The following is a 19600-nucleotide window of genomic DNA, read 5'->3' on the forward strand; positions in this document are numbered from 1 at the left end:
TGTAAATGTTTGTATGTGAGATGCTAAGAGGCATTTCATTTATTCTTAGTTCAAATCCTGCAGTGGTGCTTGACTTTGCTGTTCATCTTTTTGGGGTCAATAAAACGAGTGCCAGTTAAGCACTGGGGTCAATGTAATTGTCTTAACTCCTCCTCCAAAATTGCTGGCCTTGTGTCTAAATTTGAAATCATTATTATTATCTTTTCGTTGTCAATGAGATAAATACTGGGATCGTTGTAGTTGACTAACCCTTCCTTTCAGAATTGATGGCTGGTAGCATCATTAGCTCATCAGACATAATGCTTAGTGGCATCTCTTCTGGCTTTTCACATTCTGAGTCAGCTCTGCCTCTCATCCTGTCTGGGTTGATAAAATAAAGTACCTGTCAAATACTGAGGTTGATGTAATTGACTTGCGGCTCCCTCTAAAATTGCTGACGTTGTGCCAAAGTTGGAGACAGTTATTATTATGATGAAGGGCAGTGAGCTGGCAGAATTGTTAGCATGCCAGGCCAAATGCTTTGTGGCATTTCATCCGTCTTCAGTTTCTGTGTTTAAATTCTGCCAAGGTCAATAAGTCGCAGTCAAGTGCTGGGGTCGATGTGATCGATTATACACCTTCCCACTAATTCTAGGTCTTGTGCCTATAGTAGAAAGGATTACTATTAGCATTATTTTGAAGACACGATATTGACAGAATTGGTATAGTGCTGAAGTTTTTAGTTTTAGTTTCACTGTAGATTGACTTCACCTTTACTGTCCACTTTGGGTCCAAGCCTACACTACACATCATCATCGTTTAACATCTGTTTTCCATGCTGGCACGGGTTGGATGGTTCGACCGGGGTCTGGGAAGCCAGGACGCTGCACCAGGCTCCAGTCTGATTTAGCAGTGTTTCTACAGCTGGATGCCCTTCCTAACGCCAACCACTCCGTAAATGTAGTGGCTGCTTTTTATGTGCCAGGGGAGGCTGGCAGAGGCCACAATTGGTTGGAGCTTTTTAGGTGCCACTGGCACAGAAGCTAGTCAAGGTGGCGCTGGCATCAGCCATGTTCGGATGGTACTTTTTACGTGCCACCGGCACAGGTATCACAACTCATTATTACATTGTTTATTGTTATATTTATATTTGGTGCTGTGATACATTGGTACACACACACACACACACACAGATGTGATAAATCTTGAAAACTCTTCCAGGTTCACAGCTTATACATACACACATGAAGGCAAAAGTAACTTTGCCCCTAATGACTTGTTTTCCAATACCTTCAAACACTGCACCCTAGATCTAGACCCTACCCTCACCAAAACTTTTCAATCTCTCTTTTTCTGTAGGAATCTTTTCCTTTTCCTCCTTAATGACCACCAGTATGGTTTTTGCACAGACTTATCTATTGAAAACCTACTTCACCATATCACTCACCAATGGAGTCTCATCCTTCAGGAATTTGGTGAAAGTTGTTTGTGATGTCAGTAAAACATTTTTGACTGTGTAGCACTTGATTGAATCTTGTAGCAAAACTGCTCGCCTATAGGCTCCATCTGTCTCTTGTCTCCTAAATTGAAGGCTTTATTGTGTGGGGGTTGGAACTTGTGCTACTAGCATGTCCAGCTGTTTTCACTTAGCTCTTTGGATGACTGTTAATTCCTTGAAGTAGTGGGAGACTCACTGCGGTGGAATCTGTGTAGACATGAATTTATGGTATGAAGATTGAGTCATTTCTGTCCCAGTGACCTAATAATGGCGACAGAAGGTGACCACTACCATGTGTTTACAGTCATGAAGGGAACTTCTCAGCAGTTGCTTGATTTGTTATAACTAGCTCCGGCAGTCCCTCAGATTGCTTCTTACCTTTTAAAAAAGAGGGGTACTTTTTGGTTATCGTACCCCCTTAAAAAATTGGGTTAACCCCCCACCTCGTTTTACGAGAAATATCGGTACTTTTGGTTATCTCCTTCAACTAAAAAAACTGTTTAACCCTCAATAAAACAAAAACAAAAAATGCCAAAATTAATAAGCATTAAGAGTGAAAAGACGAAACATAGTTTTGACTCTGATAATATTTTTATAACAAATCATAGCATTCCTGTTGAGGAGGCCAAGAATCAAAAGGATCTAACCCTTTTAATCCAATCTCTTGTCACCACATTAATTCGATTTTTTAGTGGGGAAATAACTCTATATTTTAATGGGGCTGAGATGACCAAAAAGTACTAAAAGGGGAACACTTCTAGTCCTGTCTTTTATCTTTTATTGGTTACAGTCATTAGATTGTGGTCATGCTGGAACACTGCCTTGTATGTATACACGCGCGCAAAGATGGATAGATTACACCCGGAACCTCTTTGGTTATAGGTTTAAAATCTGAGTAAAGCTCTTCTTTCAAGGTATCCCAGGTGGTCTGAAATCGATTTCGTTTTCCCTCTAACGCATCCAGGTGGTTAGTCGGAAGGCGGTCTCATATGTTGCTACTACTACAATTACTAACTGTTATCACAATTACTGCTGCTGTTCTAAAATGCAGTAAATAAACGTTTTGAGGAGTTAATTTAAAATCGTTTGGGTGGTAAGGACAGTAATTTGACATATTTTATTCACTCCACCTTTGAGTAAACCGAATACCATTTCAAGTCAGCAAGAGGTACGTAAAGCATGATGAAGTAGGGTTAACGTGAAAAATCGTTACACCGGGACTTTAAATATTTTCTAGGTGTCTGTTTGCCTTACCTTGAGGTACTTCTACATATATGGTTGTGTGTGTGTGTTGTTTATGGAACGTTGAAGGGTGGGAAAATATGATCAAACATCGGTGGGATTTTTGAGGGTTTTGTTTTTGGTAGGGCGGGGGTGTATTTTGTCGAATTACCTGCGTTTCAGAATATGTTGGGTTTTTATAAAATGACGAAATGTATCGACTTCTTCTCACTCCCAGGTCCCTTAATTTTCGTTTTGATCGAGACAACCATTCCGAAAAGTACCGGATACATTTCAAGAAAGTGTTTTTTTTTTATATGTGTGTGTATGTATGTGTATATATGTGTGTGTGTGTGTATGTATATGTATGTGTGTGTATGTATATATATATGTATGTGTGTGTATGTATATATATATATATATAGAGAGAGAGAGAGAGAGAGAGAGAACCTGTGTTTCCACACCACCTCTTCATCTCCCTTCATTTATTTGTCTTTGTCTTTGTTTCTTTTTAATCTGTGGATATACGGTTGCTCTAAATAGACACAAATGGTTGTAAATAAAAAAAACCCTCGAGTCTAGATGCTCATTTGGCTTTTCAAAACAGAAATCATCTATTTTTCATTCAAGTCATAGAAACACAACATCACAATGTTTACAATATGTAGTTCATTGTGACAGCTGCTGCTGTAGTAGCTGTGCCATTTAAACACTGGTTGTAGCAGCTCACCTCTGGGATCTTTGCCCATTTAACTTTTACTGGGTTTAAGTATGTTCCACTGTTAGACGACATTAAGAAATAATTTAAGTGGAAAGGATTCAATTTGGGCATTAGTTGATTCCAGGGTGATGGCCAGGTGGTCGGGTGGGTGACGGTATAAGCTTCCACTAATGTAAACTAACTTCTAGTTTAGACTAATTTCTAAATTCATTTATGCTCTGGGATAAGGAGAGCTTGAATTTATGTCATTTTTATGAATTCTATTATTGACCCCGTTTCTAGTTTCTTTCTCGACTCTGTACGGAGACGACGGACGGCGACGACAGGATTCCTAACAATAGTGACTAACACGTATACACATTCCTTGGCCGCGACAGAACAACATGGAAAACGACAACCAGACACAACAGAATGCAGACGTTGCCCCTCATGTGTTGGAAGGGAGTTTTCGCGAAGCAGCTGCCTGTGGGGACATGGAAAAACTGACCGAAATCGTGGAGAGTGGTGTGGATGTTAATTCACAGAGCAGTCTTCATGGGTGGTAAATATTACACAACAAAACACGTGTACATATGTTAGAGTGTGTCTGTCTTCCTAGTGTGTGTGTGTGTGTGTGTAAACGATGATAGGGCGATCTTTCGTTTTCTTCCGGTTTTATGTCTTGTTCAAATTTCCAGGTCGACTTTAGTACTTATTTTATCGATCTTTTTAGGGTCGTAATCGATTAGCCCCCCTCCTCTAATTTTCCAGGCCTTGTGCCTATAGCTGAAAGGATTATTAAAGGTGGCGGGCTGGAAGAATCGTTACCACATCAGAAAAAAATGTCTAGCGGCATTTCTTCCGACCTTATGTTCTGAGTTCAAATCATGCTGGGGTTGATAAAATAAATACCAGTTGAATATTGGAGTTGATATAATCGACTAGTCCTCGTTCTCCGAAATTGCTGGCCTTGTGCCAAAATTTGAAATCATTATTAAGGTGGCAAGCTGGCTGAATTGTTAGCATGCTGGGCAAAATGCTCAGCTGCATTTCGTGTCTTTATGGTCTGAACTCAAATTCGACTTCACCTTTCATCCTTTTGGGGTCAATGAAATAAGTACCTGTTGCGCACTGGGGTCAATGTAATCGACTAGCCCACTCCCCAAAAGTTCAGGCTTTGTGCCTATAATAGAAGGGATTATTGTTATTGTTATGGCAGTGATTTTCTGACTCATGAGTGTTTTAAAGAAATGTTTTGCAGTATTTGTTCTGACTCCTTAGTTTCTGAGATCAAATCCTGCAGAGGTCTACTTTGCCTTTCATCCTTCTAGGATTGATAAAATAAAGTGCCAATCAAGTACTGAGGTTCATTGCAATCAACTAACTCCTATCAGAAATTGTTGGCTTTGTGCCTAAATTATTGTCAGGGTGGATGGCAGACACATTAGAGAGCTTCAGATAGAAGGTTTTGCAACGTTTGTTTAGGCTCTTTGCATTTTGAAATTGAATTCTGTCAAGGTCAACTTTACTTTTCATCCTTTCAGGGCCAGGGTTGATATAATTGACTAACTCTCATCTTGAAAACTGCTGGTCTTGTGTCTAATTTAGAAATTGTTGTTGAATTCAAATCCCCTGAAAATGAACTTCACCTTTCAACTCTACAGAGTCAATAAAGTACTTGTCTTGTACTAGGGTTGATAGTATCAACTAACTCCCTTCCCCTCAGAATTGCTGGCCTTGTGAAAAAAATCAAAAATAACAACAAAACTTAGCTAGAAAAATTGTTAGCATAATTTCTTTTGGCTCTTTACACTTTGACTTCAAATTCCATTTAGGATAACTTGGCTTTTGGGGTTAATGCAACAAATACCAGTTGAATACTGGGTTTTATGTAATTGATTAACAAATTTGAAGTCTTCCAAAATTGTTGGCCTTGTGCCAAAACTAGAAACCATTATTATTATTTGAAGTGGCAAGCTGGCAGAATCATTACTGCACCGGACAAAATACATAGTAGCGATTCTTCTGTCTCTCTATATATTCTGGGTTCAAATGCTGCCGGGGTTGACTTTGCTTTTCATCCTTTCTGGGTCGATAAAGTAAGTACCAGTTGAGCACTGGGGTTGATGTAATCAACTTACCCCCTTCCCCAAACTTGCTGACCCTGTTCCAAAGTTTCAAACCGTTATTTAAGGTGACAAGCTGGCAGAATTGTTAGCACACTGGGTAAAATGCTTAGCAGCATTTCATCTGTCTTTACGTTCTAAGTTCAAATTCTACCAAGGTTGACTTTGCCTGTCATCCCTTCAAAGTCTGTAAAATAAATACCAGTTGAGAACTGTGGTCAATGTAATTGACTTAACCCTCCCCTAAAACTGCTATCTTTGTGCCAAAATTTAAAACCATTATTATTATTATTATTGTTGTTGTTGTTGTTTTGAATGTGGACGGAAGTGTTTTCATAAGTTGTAAGTTTTGGGCCAATTTTCATTGGAAATATTGTTAAACCTATTGATATTTTTGTATATTTGTGTAGCCAAGCCGACTGGGCTCTTGCTGAGCTAATTAGGCAGAATTTTCCCCTTTTAGGGGTGAATTTTTCATTTTAAAACTTCAAATTTTGTTTTTGAAACTTGTAAATTTTGTCAAAATGTCTTTGAAGAGAACAGTAAGCTGTTCCCTTCTTTGTCTACCACACCCTCTGCAGATGGACAGCAAGACAAGTCGAGTGTCAAATGTGAATACGCTCTACCTGATTCACGCCTTAAAAGGCAAAGAAGATAAAGTAAAATGGTGTTCCACCTCGTGCAGCACTACTGAAGAAAATGAAGGCTGTTCTTTGGACCCCCTTTCAAATGTGGTCTCATCACCACTATTGCTCCTACACCGGAGAAGGAGGAAGAGAGGAGTAACAACATGGCTACCAAAGAAACCAACACAGGCAACAACAAAACCCATTTTGTAATTGTTTCGCATCCGCAGCAAATCTCAGAGGAAATCAATGTTACAATGGATGAAATAAAAAAATGCAAAGGAGTTGTTAAGGAAGGATGGAAAGAATATAATCAACCAGCCTCTTCCCCCAAATTTCAGGCCTTGTGCCTATATTACAAGGGAAGAAATAATAAATGAAATAAGTCCCAGTTCTGAACCGGGTTACTGCGACTGACTTACACTTCTCCTCAAAAACTTCTGGTCCTGTGCCAAAAATTGAAACCATTATTATTAGTATCATTCTTTTTAACTCGGGGGTTTTGTTGGAATTCCTGGAGTCTTGCATGTGTAATACGCTTGCTACCTGCAGCCTACAGTACCAGACTATCTGTTCTTTTCAACTATCTAATACTTTCCTGATTATTCTGGTAATGCCATCATCATCATCATCATTATACTCTTTTACTTGTTTCAGTCATTTGATTGCAGCCATGCTGGAGCACCGCATTTAGTCGAGCAAATCGACCCCAGGACTTATTCTTTGTTAGTCTAGTACTTATTCTGTCAGTGTCTTTTGCCAAACCGCTAAGTTGCAGGGACGTAAACACACCAGCATCAGTTGTCAAGCAATGTTGGAGGGACAAACATATACACACACATACATATATATGATGGGCTTCTTTCGGTTTCTGTCTACCAAATCCACTCACAAGGCTTTGGTTGGCCCGAGGCTATAGTAGAAGACACTTGCCCAAGGTGCCACGCAGTGGGATTGAACCCGGAACCATGTGGTTCGTATGCAAGTTACTTACCACACAGCCACTCCTACACCTAAGACAGAAACAGTTGAACTCTTGACAACAACATTGCAGTATTTAGTTGTGTAAAGTGACTGGAATAGTTGAGACTAAAACCAGTCTTTTGTCTTCATGTTTTGTACTTTAAATGATACTATGGTTGACTACTTTTCACTTTCCTGAGGTCAATAGAATAAATACCGGTCAAGTTAGTATTATGGATTTTACAGTTCCTGAAGATTTGCTGCCAAAGCTAGTAATCGTTATAATTATATCCTTATTGTTTACTTGGAGATGGTCATATTTTGCCAATTAAACATGCACACACTATACATTTGATCTTCACTTCAGCTTTATTATTATTATTATTTTAGTCTCTTAGTCCAAGCTCTTTCCACACACATCCTGAGACCTCTTCAGCAACTCTAACTCACATGTCTACTCTTATTCTTTAATTGGCAAACTATGACCATCCTTATCTATAATTATAACTATCTGTATCTATGATTTCTTGTCAAGATTCTTCCAAAACAAATACATATCATTATTTTTTATTTATTCATTTATTTTAATTTCAGTACTGCTTTGCACTGGGCTACCATTAGAAACCATACATCTGTTGTTGCTTTCCTTTTGACACATGGTGCAGATAAAAATATAAAAAATTTCGATGGTAACATCCCTGCTGAATTAACATCAGACTCCACCATACATCAGTTACTGGGAGGTAAGTAACTGTTTGTTATTCTAGTAAAACTCATATCATCATTCATCATCATCATCTTTTAACATCCATGTTTGACGCTGGCATGGATTAGATAGTTTGACAGGATTCAATGGGCCCTGCTCCCCTGTCTAGTTTGACATGTTTTCTATGGTTGGATGCCCTTCCCAATGTCAACCACTTTACAATGTGTACTGGTTGATGACAAACTCCAAGAGAGATGTATTCTCTCTTGAGTTAAGCCTGAGCAGCCAACTACTGTAATTAAATTAACTGTGCACCTTTTCCACATTATCATTATCATTTAATGTCCATGCTCCAAGGTGGCACAAGCTGGATGGTTGGATGGCAGGATTTGATGGGTCCAAGAATTGCAAAGTGCTCCACTGTCTACTTTAGCACAGTTTCTATGGCTGGATGCCCTTCCCAACGCCAGTCACTCTACAGCATGTACTAGGTGCCTTTTTCATGCCACTGGCACCAGTGAAGTTGCCATGCAGCTTGCAAGACAATGAAACTGAGAAAGGTGCCTTCAAGGCACTTTACACTCAGAACTCTCTCCAACATCTTGTGGACGCAATGGATTCGGATGAGAATTTCAAGTTAAAGGAGTACTAGCATTACTTCACAATCACAATGTGCCTGTCAGTCATCCACGCTGCTCTTAAAGACATGAAAACAGAAACCTTCATCACATGCTGGAAGAATGTGTGGCCAGAGTGTGTCCAGGACTACAAGGGCTTCTCACCTGAAGTTATTCAGCATGAGGCTGTCACCAATGCGGTGAAACTGGCAAAGGTACTTGGTGGTGAAGGTTTTGATGGCATCACACAAGATGAGGTCAACAACCTCATCAATGCCCACTCTGAAACCCTGACAAACAAAGATTTGTTGGAGTCAGCAAAGAGGAGAAAGCACCAGATCCAGAGGAAGAGGATGAGGTGGGCCTGGCAATCGAACATCCTTTTAAGGACAGTAAAGGAATTGCAAGTGAAGGTGGAAGCATGGGATCCCTATATAGTTTGGTCTCTCCAATATAAAAATGCTATCACTGCTGCTATGCAGACATATAAAATTCTCCTCACCACCATGAAGAAACAACAACAGCAACTTCCCATCACGATGCTCCTCAAGCCCACCAAGAAAGCCTTGCACGAAGATACGACATCCCCTGAAACAGCTGAAGAAGAGGCGTCACCTGAAGAGCTTTAAATCTTCTTTGCTGTGCAGTCATTGCCATAATTATTTTCATCATCATCATCTTAAATCAATACCATTCATTATTGGTGAGTGACTGTACATTTTATTTTATTTTTTACTAAATTACTATTAAATATATATATATATATAAAATACAAAATGGGACAAGAACGCAAAACATCCAGACAGTTAGGTAATACAAAAAAAGGGACAACAAAACATCCAGATAGACGATATAAAGAAAACAAGGATGGGTCATTCGGAGTTTTCTTTCCTCGGTCAAGTTCCAGATTATCTTTGCAATTGCGGCTGGTTATACTCGAGATTGCTCCAATCTGGCCAGCCCCAAAGAAAAACTAAACTCAGAGCATTAGATTCCTTGGAAGAAAGTAGCGAATGTATACGAAAACAAGGATGGAAAAAAACAGAGTATGTTACGCAAATACAAATAACAGGACATAACAACAGGTGTCTTTCAACTAAGGATGAATTGAATCAAGCTGGTGTGTGTAGAAATAAAGCCTTACAGTAGGGATACAGGATTTCACAGGCACAAGGAGGAATATAGATGTTGCATGGACGGCGACCGAACCAAGAAAGAAAGATCAGGCTTGGCCGAACACCAGTCACGTGGTGAGAGAGAGGTAGAGGCAGAGGGGCAAGAAAAAATGACAGGGTCACAGTGAAGTGAAAAGAGGAGGGAAAGTGAGCAAGAAGAGAAGGCAAGGAAATGTGAGAGAGGGGGAACGAAAGAAAGAAGGGTACACTTTGGTCTCTTATATGTAAGTATATATTTATCTAAATCTTGTACAACTCTATTTTTCTTTTGTTCCCCTCTCTCACATTTCCTTGTCTTCTCTTCTTGCTTACTTTCCCTCATCTTTTCACTTCACTGTGTCCCTGTCATTTTTTCTCGCCCCATCCTTAATTCTTTTGTCCTTCTACCTCTCTCTCTTCTCTCCCCACGTGACCGATGTTCAGCCAAACCTGATCTTTCTTTCTTGGTTTGGCCATCATCCATGCAAAGGCTATATTCCTCCCTGTGCCTGTGAAATCTTGTATCCCTGCCGTGAGGCTTTATTTCCTCTCACGCCAGCTTGATTTAATTTGTCCTTAGTCGAAAGACACCTGTTGTTATGTCCTGTTATTTGTATTTGCGTAACATTCTCCGTCTTTTTTTTTCCATCCTTGTTTTCTTTGTATTGTCTATCTGGATGTTTTGTTGTCTCTTTTTGGTATCACCTAACTGTCTGGATGTTTTGTGTTCTTGTCCCATTTTGTATTTTTTATATATATATACACACACACACACACACATATATACATACATATATATGTGTGTGTATATATATATATTATGTCATATTTTGACATTTATAGGCATTTTTATGGATCATGTCCAATATTCACGATTTTTCACTATTCGTGGGTGTTCTAGGAACCTAATCCCTGCGAATACCTTGGGACTACTGTATAACAAAATAGACCAGCCCAAAACTTAACGGCAATTTAATTAAATAGCCAATTAACAGTAGGAATGTTCCAAATATGTTTTATTACCCCTATTTCCTTTTCGAACCTTTATTGTTTTCTTCTCCTTTCATTCTAGTCTCAGATGCAGCTGCTTTGGATATAAAGGAACCCAACTTACCAATTCATCCCAATTATTTAGCTCATCCTGTATTTCCGCACACAACTCCTACGCAGTCCACACCTTCAAGTGCCCCTCAACAGCTGCCTCCATCCAAAGGAATATATTCATATAACACTGAGAATGGTTAGTAGAAACATTATTCTTTTTGTCTTGATATCTTCACCTTTTTTTTTTTTGTTATCTCCCTCAATCTTCTCTGCTGTCCCCTATGCGATCGTTTTTCATCTTCATATCCTCATTTCTCTGTATCCTTTTTTCTGTTCACTCTTTTCCATTGCTCACCTTTGTCTCTTTTATACTATTCCCACCTTTTCTTTTTTTTTTTTTTTGGCTGTCCCTCTATATTGGTTTCAAATTTTTGCACAATGCCAGCAACTTCAGGGGAGTGGGTAAGCCAATTACATCAACCCTATTACTCAACTGGCACTTATTTTACCAACTCTGAAAGGATGAAAGGTAAAGTCGACCTCAGCAGAGTTGGAACCCAGAATGTAAAGACAATGAAATACCTCTAATTATTTTTTACCTGCCGTTCTAACAATTCTTCCAGCTTGCTGCTTGCTATCCCTGTATATTGTTGAAACATCTGAAGAGATCAACCCAATGATTTTCAGTGTCCTCCTTATGCTAACAAATGAGGATACAAACATTAAATCCATCAAATCAGTGAGACCCATCATACACTATCATGTTTTTATGTTGGACACTGAATATCAGGATCGTATTTTCCGCTTCTAAATGACAAATACCTCTTTCTGGAATAATTACCTCCCTTATACCGATATTCTATTTGGGAAACGAAATTTGTCTCATTGCTTTGAACCCCACAGGATCTGGCAATAAAAACCAGCTCAGTGAATTATGAGGTTTCTTGAAAGTATTAAATAGACATTTTGTAGTTAGTAGTTGTTTAACCCCTATCCTCTTCGAATCAGCCCCAATCCAGCAGGTCTATATTCGAGCGTTTCAGTTGTGACCATCCTATCTTTTATTCAGACATTGTGTATCAAGGACTACATTATCCACTGTGTCCTTCCTTATTTAAGATGGTATTAGTATGTATTTTTTTAGGGTGATTTGGCTGCTATTTCTAGCAGACTGAGCTAACACATAATACTCCTTTATTCGATTTGGGTTTCAAAGCTTTTGAAGATTAAAGTAAGAATCAGTTCATTATCGACTATGCTCAACCATCCCTCACCAGTCCTAAGAATTGATGCTGGATCAATTGTTGTTGTCATTTGCATAATACCATTGTTGGTGCAATGGGTCCTCCTCCTCATCATCATTTAATGTCTGTTTTCCATGCTGGTATGAGTTGTGTAGTTTAACAGGATCCAACAAGTTGAAGGACTACATTGAGCCCCAGTGTCTGTTTTGGTATAGTTTCTATGGCTGAATGCCTTTCCTAATGCCAACTGCTTCACAGAGTGTACTGCATGTTTTTTAGCATGATACTGGCACTTTGCAAGAGAAGGACAAAGTTCCCTTGACTGGGTGGAGTTGTAGTACAAGTCTTTATGCCAGGATTGAGATGCTGAAATATAGTAGAGGAACAGACACAGGTATCATGCTATAAAGGGGATAAAAAGCTACCCCACATTATATAAGGGTGAGTGAGGATAGCTGGAAGGAAGACAAAGATGGTGGTAGTGAGACTTGGAAGTTACAAAAAGGTGAATATATAAGAGAAGATCAGAAGTGGAGATGTTCATAGATGGGCAGGTAAGTTCATTAGAGTGTAATAGGAGAGTGACAGACAGTTCAGAGAGTGAGATAGAGATGAATGATAAACCAGGGTGGAGGTTTTTATTGGTGATAAGTAAGAGATTGGAGGAGAAAGTGAAAGAACTAGGAATGGCTCAGGAAGGAGGTGATATGTAGCAGTACAGGAATGGTAAAGAGTAGTAATATAATAATAATAATAATAATAATAATAATAATAATGAAATTATTGTATACAGTGCTCAGGTGCACCACAACTTGTCAGAAAGTGCATATAAAGTACATGCAGTAATGTAAAAATGTCTGGAAAGCGAACAATGTATGAGTCAGATACATGTTTGTGTGTGTATGGAGGGGAGAAAATCAAGTGTAGTGTTGGCGAATCTCAGAAAGCATGGAAGTTTTGAAGGATGCAGTGCTCCGACAACTAACAACTGATGCCGGCAGTTTGTTCCATGCTTCAGCAACTCTGAGCGTGAAAAAATGTTTCCTGAAGTCATGAAGTAATATAATAAACCTGTAGATAGATCAGGAAATAGGGAGATGATGTGCATGGTTGAAGAGTGATGGGAAAGCAAGAAAGAGATGTATTGTGACAGAGATGGAGAGGTGGCTTTTGTGAATGAATGAGAAAGGTGGTTGTGGGTCGTTGACAGCAGGTTTGGGATGATGTTAAGAATAGTGTCAGATATGAGGTATTAAAGATAAGATAAGTCCTAAGATGTAGCTCAAAGGAATGAGTTACAGCTCATGGTTCTAAACAAATGTGGTTGCTATTTTCCTTTCCTTTCTTTTCTTAATTTCTTTCTCTTTTTTTTTCTGTTTTTTGTTACAGTCACAGATGCCACTGCTGCTTTGGATATAAAAGAACAGAACGCACCGATCCATTCAAATTACCAGGCACATCGAGCAATGCCACACGCAAACCCTACACAACCTGCTCACAGTGGTGTTCCACAGCAGCAGATGGTACCATCCAAAGGTTTATTTGCCTTTAACCTTGAAAATGGTTAGTAGCTTCATCATGTTACTTTTTATATAGATTGATTGGAATTGAAAACCAGAGAAGAATAAGCAAGCTATAGATATAACTTCTGATAACCTTTTAAACAAAAAATCAGTATTGGAATCAGTTTTTGTTTTTAAATTTTTTAATATCATCATCATTATCATTTTAATATCCACTTTTCCATGCTCTCATAGGTTGGACAGAATTCACTGAGGCAGATTTTTCTACAGTTAAATGAGATGCCCTTCCTGTCATTAGTCCTCACCTGTTTCCAAGCAAGTCAATATTTCCCTATGGCCAGACATGTCTTTTTACAGATCACTTGTGTGACCATGATGCATGTTTACTACTAACATGATATCAGGACAAGGGTACACACTAACACATGCACACACACATATATATATATATGAAGGACTTTCAGTTTCTGTAAATCCATTCAAAAAGCTTTGTTGGCTTAGGGCTATTGTAGAAGACACTTGCCCAAGGTGCCACACAATGGGACGGAACCTGAAAGCACATAGTTGGGAAGTAAGCTTCTTAACCACACAGCCACGTCTGCACCTATTTAACATATAATCCTAATTCAAGACCACACACTAACAACACACTCGGTAATTGTTCAGTCTTCCCCCTTCTCTTACAGTTGTAACATGTACTTATCTCATAATGGCTACGTACATAACCATGAACTTTACATGTGAAATTGTCTTTCTGTATCAAAAATCTTTTTGACTATGTAGGTTGTAAGTGTTTTTGATTGCTTGCAGCCCTTACTTATAGAGATGCTGCTGCTTTAAATGGTATGTCCTAGAGAAGGGATTGACAAGTTAGGTATCTTCTATGAAAGTATCAAATTTGCTCAATGCAGCAGCAAAACTTCCTTGATACATCTCATTGCTGTGGTCACAACAGAAACTTTTGCCACAAGATCTAAATCTTAGGATAATTTGCTTCCCAGGAAAAGATGTTCACAGCTAAAACACTGAGTGAAAGTGGCTAGTATTGTTGATGATGATGATGTTTGAGACAGTATCATTGTTGTGTGTTCATGCATAAGTGTGATGGTATATTGTAAGATTGTCTTCTTTTTACCTGTAACAATTGTCTTTGTGTCCCAATTGAAGAATATTTTCAAACTTTCTGTTCATGGAAGTAATGAAAATCTAATGTGAAGAATTGAGATGTTGTTGAGAATGGTAACAGGTATGAGAGTCCAAAGACATAGCTCAAAGGAGAGGGTCACCCATGATTAGAAATGGTTAGAAATAGCAAGTCAATCATAAATGTAAAAGAGAGAAGAACAAAAGTGGTTATAACTGAATCCTGTGATACATGGCAGTTAATAGAACATGGGTTGGTGAGAGCTGTGTCAGCACATGTAATAAGGTTGTCTTGTAGGATACTTCTGATTTAAGGGTGAGCAAATGAATAAAGTCCACAACCAAGCAATTTAATTAAGAAGTTCTAACATCAGGAATGTTGCCCACATTCACATGAGTATGTAGATAAGTTATCTGATTAAATTAAGTTGTTGCCTCCCCAATTTTTTGTCTGATGAAAAAGAACCTTTGATTGAACATGATCGAAATTAATACAGTAAAGACACAAATATCTCAAAAATCTCTGTAGAAATTGTTGCATTCACACACAAGTGCAGGCATGGCTAAGTACTGGTATGGGTGTGTGTTGTTGAGAGGTTTGCTTCCCAACCACATTATTTCAGGTTCAATTTAACACTCAAGGTGCCAGTGTAAAACCAATGACACTTGCCCCAGGCTGACCAAACCCTTGAGAGTGGATTTGGTAGGCAGAAACTGAAAGAAGCTTGTAATTTATCAGGTCATTAAGAATGCAGTGTTTGATTTTGAACTGAAAGTTTATTTTACTTTATCTTAACAAAAAGTAATGCATTTAATCTAAGTATGCTCCTAATTTATCAACACAATTTTGCCATTTTATCGGTAGATTATTTATGCCGGCAGCAAAGAATTCTGGAGAGCAAGAGGGGATGAAATCATGAAAGGCTGTTTTTGCACCTTCTCAAATTTGAAGTTTTTTCATTTCAAAAAGTTGTTTAATGCCTGGAAAACGTGATAGTCAGTTGGTACAAGATCTGGTGAATATGGTGGATGACAGAATACTTCCAAGTTCAGTTCCTGTAACTTGAGTAGCATTCTTTGTGCCACATATGGTCAAGCATTGTCTTGCAAGAAAGTTAGCTAGTCTCTATTGATCAATATCGGTTGTTTAATTGCGAGTTCACTCATCATTTCATCCGTTGTAATTGACTTACCAGGTCCCATGAAGCTGTTGTGGATGACATCAGTGCTGGACCACCAAACAGATACCATTAGCTTTTTTTGGTGAATATTCTTTTTTGGATTGTGTTTTGGCACTCCATTTCTATCCAACTACCATGCAGAATGCTTGCTGTTGCTGAAAAGAATCCATTTTTCATCACAAGTAACTATATGATGCAAAAATGGTTTGCTTTTATGCCCTGAACAGCAAGTTTCAAGACGACATGTCATTTGATGCTCATTCAGTTTGTGTGGTACCCGCTTGTCCAGATTCTTTACCTTACCAATTTGTTTCAGATGGTGTGATACAGTTGGAATGGAAATATCAAACCTTGCTGCTAACTCACACATAGTTTGAAATGTATCCACTTCCACTACAGTTTCCATCTCATCATTATCCACCTTGGTCTCAGGTAACCACGAGGTTGATTTTCAAGAGTAAAGTCACCTGACTGGAACTTCTAAAACCATCGACATACAGTGCACTCAGGCACCACATCTTCACCAAACACCTCATTGATGTTTCAAGCTGCCTGGGACGCATTGGTTTCATGATGGAATTCATATTTATAAACGCAAATTTTTTATCTATCCATGGGTTCACAAAAATTGATTTACAAGAGAAAACTCACAATATAATCAGACACCATGAATTGCATTTCGGGCATGGCTGTGTGGTTTGGGAGCTTGCTTCCTAGCTACATGGTTTTGGGTTCAGTCCCACTGCGTGGCACTTTGAGTAGGTGTCTTCCACTATAGCCCCGAGCCGACCGGAGCTTTGTGATTGAATTCGGTAGGTGGAAGTTACTGCCATGTGTGTATGTGTGCGTATAGCTGCTCAGTGCCTCTCCGAAAGAGAGAGAGGGATGATGTAACTTTTCAATGTTTTAAAACAAAGAATTGTCAGGATAAAACACCAGAATAAACGACTGTCTAACTTGGTGCAAAAGAAACTTGGACATTTCATTCTTAATGACCTGAAGCATATTGTATATGAGTGTCACTATCATACAAGTAGTCTCGTTCAATTCCAGTGTTCTGTAGAAACCTGTCTGGCCAAAAAGAAATATTTCTTTGCTTGTAAATAGGTGAGGGTTGGTAATAGGAGGACATCCATCTGTAGAAAATCTTCAATAAACACTATCTGACCCATGCAAGTATGGAAAAGGTGAATGTTAAAACAGTGATGATAATGATGACACACATGCATAAACATACATAAATACACTTGAAAATGTATAATAGGCATAGATATTAATTTGTTTATCTGTTTTCCAGAAATCGTCCTCAGAGCAAGAGTTGCCAATGTTGAAGAACAAGATTACATAGAAATAGAGTTGGATCGGTCTTCATTGACATTTGATGCCCTCCTGAACTTGTTGTGTCAAGAACTGAACATTGATAAACGCCTTGTGTATAAAATACGTAAACTGCCCAATACGATCGTCCGCAAGGACAAAGATGTGAAGCGTCTTGTGGATTTCCAAGAATTAGAACTTATCCTTACTAACAAAGCCATCAGTGCCACATCTCGGACTTATGGTGTTGGCACGAAACTCAAGTCTGAACAAATTTTGTATTAAAAAATGTACTACAAGCTCATGCACGAGCATGCATGCACATGCTCACCCCCCTCTTTCTCTCTCTCTCTCTCTTTCACATGCATGTAAACTTTGAAAGGAAGGAGCTAAGCATCTCTTATCCTTAATATTATAATGAAAGTGGGGTGACTGGCGGATTCTGTAGAGCAACAGACTAAAGCTCTTTATGTTCTGAGTTCACTAACTACAAATATTGACTTTCCCTTTCATCCATCTGGGTGAAATGAGGTCTTCATTTGATCAACTTTAAATAAGTTGATAAAATGAAGTACTAGTCAAGTACTAGGGCCAGTTTGACTAATACTTACTCTCCACTCCCCAAAAGATGTTTGGCTTTGTGCCTGTATGAGTAATTATTATTATTGATGAGCTGGCAGGATTGTTAACATGTCAGACAAAATGCTTAGCAGAATCTCTTCTGGTTCTTTACATCTTGAGGTCAAATCCCACCAAGGTTGACTTATTTTTCATTCTTTTGGGGTTGATAAAATAAATGCCAGTTGAACACAGCAGGGGTTGATGTATTTGACCAGTGCCCTCCTCCAAAATTTCAGGCCTTGTGCCTATAATAGGAAGGATTATTATTAGGTTGGTCTGGATGGCAGAATTGTTAGAGCATCGGACAAAATACTTTGAGGTGGTTGTTCTGGCTCTTTACTTTCTGTGTTCAAATTTTGTTGAGGTCAACTTTTCCTTTCAGTCTTCTAGTCCTTGACTGATACTTTATTTTATCAACCTTTCTAGGGTTGATTAATATAAAGTATTAATAGTCAAGTACTGTGATTGATTTAATCAACTCCTCCTCCCCCACAAAATTTCTGGTCTTGTGCTTGTGTCTATTTAAGAAATCATTATCAGGTTGTCAGGTAGCAGAATGCTGAATAAAATTAATGTCTTGCAGTATTTAGTTGTTCTCTTACTTTCCAAGTTCAATTCTCGCCAGTGACAACTTCACATTTCATTCTTTTGGAGTTGAATAAAAGAAACTTCAAATAAGTATCAGTCAAGCACTAAGGGCAGATAAACCAATTATACACTTCTGTCCCCAACTAAAAATAATTGTGACATTCTACCAATGCAGAAGACCATAAATAAATTATTATGATTATTATATTTAGAAAAGTTGCGACGGCTGTATCATTAAAGCAACAGCCTCAATCAGTGCATTACAGTATTTAGTTTTGTCCCTCACAGTTCTGAGTTCAACTCCCATTGAGGTCAACTTTGCCTTACAATCCCTCTTGGGTCAATAAAATAAGTACCAGTAATTGGCTGGAATGATTTAATTTCATTTTACTCTGCTCCTGTAAACATAATTATGTTTACACGAGTGGTGGATGGCAAAATCAGTAGTTTTCAGCTGCAAAATGCCTTGTGGTATTTAGTTATATCTTTCTGAATTCTAAGTTCAAATCCTAACAGGATCAACGTAGTCATTTATCATTCTAGGATTGATGAAACAATTACCTGTCAGGTACTGATACAGTTTGAACCAAATTTTCCCTCAACCTTTCAAAACAATAAAAAAAAAAAGATTTAATTTAGGCCTAGTGCCTAAGATTGAAACCATATTTACTAGGGCTGATTTGTTATTTTTATTAATGCACAAGTTTTGAGAGAGACCAAGTTTACAGAGCTAGTTTCTATTTTTAGATGGAACTGCTTCATTTTCTTTACATCACTAATGCTTTTCAGAAAGGCATAAACATCATAAATTCACGTAAACTGAAGGCATTGACCTTTTAAATATCTCAGGCTTCTACCCTATCTAAGAAATGCCAGATAATAATAATAATAATAATAATAATAATAATAATAATTACACTTTTATTTCTTTGCTGTCAAAAAGGCCTTGGGAGAAAATGATGGCTCCTTCAAATTATTACATAATATATTTTTTTCAATCTTTTCAAAAACATTAGTTTTGCAAATTTGAAGAGGGATTAGTTTTCTAAATAATTAATAAGAGAAACATCTCAAAATTCAGAGAAGTTTAGTGGTATGACTTCTTTTAATGCAGTGTGATTTTTTGTTCACATGTGCTGACTTAAAAAGTTATAAAGAACCTGAGCTTTCAAGAAATGACAGCTAATATTAACAAACAGGTTAACATGGGTTAAAATTTTAGTTGGTTCTCATTATTTTTCTTTATTTTCCATATTCTTAATTGTACTTATATTTACATTTTGTTTCGACATACACACATATATATTTTGTTTTTACACACGTGCATATATATTTATATTTCTTTACAT

General features: G+C 38.1%; 1 protein-coding gene across 2 annotated transcripts in view; it reads left to right on the top strand.

The window, feature by feature from the left end:
* Positions 1 to 19251, top strand: part of LOC115213861 (ankyrin repeat domain-containing protein 40) — a 30704-nt gene extending 11453 nt beyond the window's left edge. The window contains exons 1-5 of one of the 2 annotated variants that reach the window (XM_029782805.2): positions 3419 to 3960; positions 7708 to 7856; positions 10663 to 10830; positions 13268 to 13441; positions 17023 to 19251. In XM_029782805.2, coding sequence (XP_029638665.1) covers positions 3803 to 3960; positions 7708 to 7856; positions 10663 to 10830; positions 13268 to 13441; positions 17023 to 17327 — 954 coding nt within the window. In that variant the 5' untranslated portion in view covers positions 3419 to 3802 and the 3' untranslated portion in view covers positions 17328 to 19251. Of the gene's footprint in view, positions 1 to 3418; positions 3961 to 7707; positions 7857 to 10662; positions 10831 to 13267; positions 13442 to 17022 lie in introns of those variants that run through there. The other variant, XM_029782804.2, reaches the window with a different exon arrangement.
* Positions 19252 to 19600: the final 349 nt, after the last annotated feature.

Source organism: Octopus sinensis, linkage group LG7 (assembly GCF_006345805.1).
Source record: "Octopus sinensis linkage group LG7, ASM634580v1, whole genome shotgun sequence".
Taxonomy (NCBI): Eukaryota; Metazoa; Mollusca; class Cephalopoda; order Octopoda; family Octopodidae; genus Octopus; species Octopus sinensis.